This window comes from Clupea harengus, chromosome 17, assembly GCF_900700415.2.
Source record: "Clupea harengus chromosome 17, Ch_v2.0.2, whole genome shotgun sequence".
NCBI classification, from domain to species: Eukaryota; Metazoa; Chordata; class Actinopteri; order Clupeiformes; family Clupeidae; genus Clupea; species Clupea harengus.
In genome coordinates this window covers 22292356-22298355 of record NC_045168.1, presented here as the reverse complement: position 1 = coordinate 22298355, position 6000 = coordinate 22292356, and the positions used below count along the sequence as shown (strand labels likewise).

The window sequence follows — 6000 nt, the reverse complement described above, 5'->3', positions numbered from 1 at the left end:
CTATGCCTGGATGCTACATGTATGGTTCTGGCTCGCTCAGACTCAGGTTTCCTCTAGTGGCCTCTGACACCAGGAGCGCAACAGAAGCTCTGCAGCTTGGACATAATTCACTGACCAATAAACTAGTACAGTTTTATAGCTCGACTTCCTCACTGCAGGATGCTTGCCTGTCTCCTTGAACCCTCAGCTTACCCTCAAACAGAGACCGACAGAAAGACGAGACAGACAGACAGCATGCAGAAAGACACACACATACACACACACACACACACACACACACACACACACACACACAACAACAACGCTACACTCCTCAGCAACACAGGTCCAGCCAAGCTGGTGATTCAGTTCAGCACTTTCAATTAGATTAGACATTCAATCATTGGCAAATGCTTCATTACTTGATTAATCGAATGGTAAATTGCAGATGGCGATGGCCTTTTCTAAATGCTGCACAGTGCACACAAAGACAGACACTCATTTGTTTACTTGACTTGGTTGATTATTGAAAATTTAGATCACATTACAATGTGCACATTATGCTCTGACTTTATTTTTTGATTTAAAAAAAAAAAGAAAAAGATGCATGCATGATTAACATTATAAATATTGTTATAAAAATTCTAATGTAAAAACTGGATCAGATGAACAAAGGCTCTCTCCTGGCTATGGGGTCTGGCTGGTAGCTGCTGCCCCCTTCAGACTGAAAACGGTATAACTGAAGCTTCTGCACTAAAACATCAGTGGATAACATATGACATGATTGAATTATTAGTACGTACATGAAAAGAAATTTGTGCAAAGCAAAAAAAAAAAAAAAAGCTCTTATAGATCTTTCATAAATTATCTAAATATTCCTGACAAACCAGAGTGAAATTTTCACTTTGCCGAGTTTGACCAAAGTGGTGGAAGTAAGGATAAAACACATGGCATCATCACAGGGTAAAAACCAGCGTTGCATATTACACATCTGTTCTCAAACAAAATGCGAACAGATACTTATATGTAAAGAAAATAAACTAAAATAATTCTCATATTGGCATCACATCCACATTTTTCGGTGAAAATAGTCTGAGTTGTTAGTGTCATTGCTTTTCACTCCATACAAATATCCAGCATGTACAACCCCACCATGTGGACTGAAGGTGTACTTTAGGGGATAAAGATCTTGTATCAAATCTAACATGGTACAGTACCTACCTACAAAAAAGCTTTAAAAATCATTACATTTGTGATCATTTCTGGATAAAAACTACATTACAATATACTCTGATGTACATATTTTGATGTATTTAGGAGTGCTATTTAAAAAGTATTTCAACATTATCTAGACTACTGCTGAGTAACATAGGCAGTGATTTTTGATAAGATATATTTACATTTGTCTTAGCACCACTGGTTTCAGTGAAGTCCCTCTATAAGGGGTTTCAAATCATGAACCAGACTCATCTCACTAAGGTACACACACACACACACACACACACACACACACACACACACACACACACACACACACACACACACACACACACACACACACACACACACACAATTTCTCTGAGGATTTCAGCTTTATGTATGGCCAACTTCTAACTACCAGTTTCCAATCAGATCATCTATGGCAGAAGAGTACCAGCTATGTGGTGTTAGAGGCTCCTATCCCTGAGAAATACAACTTTCCAAAACACCACGACAAACACTGTAATTACCTCAATAAACAAACTCTCTCGCTCTCTCTCTCTCTCTCACACACACACACACACACACACACACACACACACACTCTTATCTTTCTCCACCCGCATCACAGCATTGTGGACCCACACACACCCACTCATTAAGGCACGTAGGAACGCCAGTTAAGCTTACAATGTAATGTGTGTTTGTATACACACACACACACACACACACAAAAACACACACACACACACACAAACGAACAAACATTACTGACAGAGCTAGAACGAGCTCTGCAAACACCGTATTACAATTTTCATAGCTACTCTGATTGCTAAACCCACTTTGGTTTTTGAACAAAAAGGAGACATATTGAACAAAACAAGTGTATGCACCTCTAAGGCACAGCATGAAGCCATGTTAAACACAGGGTCCTTGTGAAAATATAAAAAATATATACAGATACTAAAACAACAACTAGACAGCAGCCTACTCGGAGGCCATAAGAGGAGGAGCAGAGGATGTCCCGTGAAAGCTGGTACTGTGAAATATCCCTCCGCCGTGGCCGGATGACCACTCCTAAACCATGAACTGCGTGTATCCCTCCGCCCCTGTGACGATGACGTCCATCCAGATCCGCATGGCCTCTGGTGACGGGGCCACCATGTAGTACACCCGGTCGTGAGTCTTCACACTGAATGTTAGAGAGGGATTTGGGCTCTAGGGAGGGAGTGGGAGAGAGATAGCGAGGTCAGACAGAGAGAGAAAGAATTATTGTTTGATAAAAATGTTCTTTGACAAAGTATCCATTTGCCTTTTTCTCAGTTTTGAAATGTCATTCACCTTGTGTGCATTCTTTAAATGGTCGTAGTACACCTCCTCTATGGCCTGGAAGTAGATGACTCCCTTCAGCTTGGCCTCATGTTTATCTGGAAGAAAATAAAATGTCCTTTATTAATAATAATAATAATAATAATAATAATAATAATAATAATATCGTAGACTTATATAGAGCTTTTCTAAGTACCGAAAGACGCTTAACATAGGGCAGAACTTTGAATTGGACACTTATGGAGGTGGAAGAAATGAGGCTTGTGTTGATGGAAGGGGACACCAGGTACAGCTGTAACAAGGACACTTGTCACATGCTTCATTTCGCAGCTGGTGTCTAATGTAATGAGAGTCTGCATGACAAGTTCAACATTACAGCTTGTGTCTCAAGCTCTGTCAAAATTCACAGCCAGAAGTCGTTTTGAGGGGGCACATTTTAACTTTTACGTTTTGCACAAGGTGGTGTGCAACAGGTGGTTGTGATCTAGTGATTTATCGCTATAGCAAATATCAATATTATTTTATTGCAAACATCAATAGCCTATAACCAGAATTGCAGACTCCACCTTTAACAGTTAACAATTCTTGAGTCTCAGCTATGGCCTTCAGGGTAGGCCATGGCTTTATATCCATTTGACCAATCACATCCATGTGTCCATCCATCCATCCATCCATCTCACCTGCATAGTATGACAGTGTCCTGCGGTTGCGATCGAAGACAAACCAGCGCTTCTTCCAGGTCTTGATCTTGCCACCCATCTTGATGAGGAAGCCTCTGCAGGTCTTCTCTGTGATGGAGATGTGGTAGCAGATCTCGATGTTGTGTCCGGCCGACTCCACGTGACCCCGCAGGTCAAAATCGTCCTTCCTCACTGGCAGGTAACGAGTCAAAGGACGCGCCTAGGTTGGGACAGGGAAGGGTTAACCTGACTGACATCTCTTTATGATGAGTCACATGATATTTGTCTTACCAAACCACTGAAATCAGTGTCTAATGCACTTGGAATATACTGCCACTTCAAATATCATTCACCATACACACCTTACCCATCAGATGGCCAGTTCTTTTTTGATCAGCCTCTTACCTCTAATTTCCCTCCCTTCCTACTCCTCTCCACCCCCCCCCCCCCCCCCACACACACACACACACACACACACTCTCTGTCTCACCTGAGTTCTCTGTTTCTCCCGCATCTTGACCTCCCTCTCGATGAGTTTCTGTCGTCGGCTGGTTTCCTCCTGCAGTCGCTTCTCCAGGTCCTCCCTGCGCCTCCTCTCCTCGTCAAAGGCCTGTCTGCGCACCTCACTCTCTCGCTCCTAAACACACACACACACACACACACAGTCAAAGGCCTGTCTGCGCACCTCAATCTCTCGCTCCTAAACACACACACATACACACACACACACAGTCAAAGGCCTGTCTGCGCACCTCAATCTCTCGCTCCTAAACACACACACACAGTCAAAGGCCTGTCTGCGCACCTCACTCTCTCGCTCCTAAACACACACACATACACACACACACACACACACACACACACACACACACACAGTCAAAGGCCTGTCTGTGCACCTCAATCTCTCGCTCCTAAACACACACACATACACACACACACACACACACACACACACAGTCAAAGGCCTGTCTGCGCACCTCAATCTCTCGCTCCTAAACACACACACACAGTCAAAGGCCTGTCTGCGCACCTCAATCTCTCGCTCCTAAACACACACACAGATAATTAGCCTAGCCAATAGGCTAATGCAGGCCAACTGCCAGCATGAATGAATCAGGACAGTTTAAAGGGGCTTCCCAGCCTGAGTCACCTCAGACAGCAGGCCAACAGAGTGGATCTGCAAAGGCAACAGGCCAAAACACACACAGAATCAGCACAGTCAACAGGGAAACAAAGGAAGGTCTGCCTGCTTAACAAGCATACACACACACAGAGAGAGACCTGTGTTTGCACAATTTGCACAATTAATAAGCCACATGCGCATGCGTACCCGCACACGTGCACAGGCACACACAGCTAATTATACTGCCGGCATGTAGTGACAGATGAACTATACCATCTATATTAATTACTGTCAATTACGTCATTAAGGCATGGACTACTATTGTATGTATTAAGATGTTATAAAACATTGTGTAAAAAACAACAACAGACACTAGTCTTAATGAGTCAAAAATGATTAGCCAAGGTCTCGTTTTTTTTTCTTCCCAAGAACAAAGACAGGGGGGCAAAGAAGATGGCCCACATATCATCCATCAAACGCATTCCGCTAAGGCATCAGCGCCCAGCCACCATAACCAGATCCCCCCCTGAGAACCCAATGAAGACGGGCCCGCTCTGGCATCCAATGAAACGGACCGAAAATGAACCCAAACCAGCTGAGTGTTTCCCACCACTGGTGTGTTGGTTTAATCCGTATCGGACCGAACATAAAAGACTTCCGCTTCCAGGCAACGAGCGAGAGAACCCAGAGGGATTTATAATGGCGCTATTAATAGAAGTCGATCTGCCTCTCTCTGCCTCTGTTTTAGTCTGCCGTCAGTGTGTATTTCATGAATGAGCCTCCCCTTTGTTTGTGTGCGAGTTTATGTTTGGGCATGCACGCGCCATTGATGATTGCCTTCATATGTAAGTATGTACATTGCACTCTAGGGAGTAAGAGTGAGTGGGTGAGTGAGTGTTAAACATGTATGTATCTGTGTGTGTGTGTGTGTGTGTGTGTGTAGACATTACCCGGTGTTCTATCAGGCGGTGCTTCTCAGCCTGGGCCTCCCGCAGCAGTTTCTCCATCTCCTCGATCTTCATCATATTGCTGGTGCTGGCACTGCCAAACAGACGGCAGAGACACCACAGAGTTACACTCGGCCACTCAACATGTCCACCACACACACACACACACACACACACACACACACACACACACACACACACACACACACACACACACACACACACACACACACACACACACACACACACACACACACACACACACACACACACACACACACACACACACACACACACACACACACACACACACACACACACACACACACACACACAAAAGCCTGCACACCACAGAGCCCTCTGCCCACAAACACCAAAATGGTGATACGGCAACTTTGACGGTCATAAGCTCAAACTCACACACACACACACACACACAACCACACACACAAACAGCAGTATGGGAACAGCATAGTATCCTTTTATTCAAGAGGTCTCTTACACACATATGAAAACGCCAACAACACACGCATCCACATTAACCTCAACTGATAGATACCAGACAGTCATAACACATATCTTATGACATGCTCTATGTTGTTCTGTCTCTTCCTCTCTCACACACACACACACACACACACACACACACACACACGCGCACACACGCACGCACGCACGCACACACACACACACACAGAGAGAGAGACACACACACACACACACACACACACGCACACAGAGA

At 44.3% G+C, this 6000-nt stretch overlaps 1 protein-coding gene across 1 annotated transcript in view; it reads right to left on the bottom strand.

Annotated features, from left to right (window-relative positions):
- Positions 1-484: 484 nt before the first annotated feature.
- The window catches only part of phldb2b (pleckstrin homology-like domain, family B, member 2b), a 47579-nt gene continuing 42063 nt past the window's right edge, over positions 485-6000 (bottom strand). Inside the window, 5 exon segments of the mRNA XM_031583451.2 lie at positions 485-2397; positions 2521-2606; positions 3189-3408; positions 3679-3825; positions 5262-5352. Of these exon segments, the coding sequence (XP_031439311.1) occupies positions 2257-2397; positions 2521-2606; positions 3189-3408; positions 3679-3825; positions 5262-5352 (685 nt within the window). The 3' untranslated portion in view covers positions 485-2256.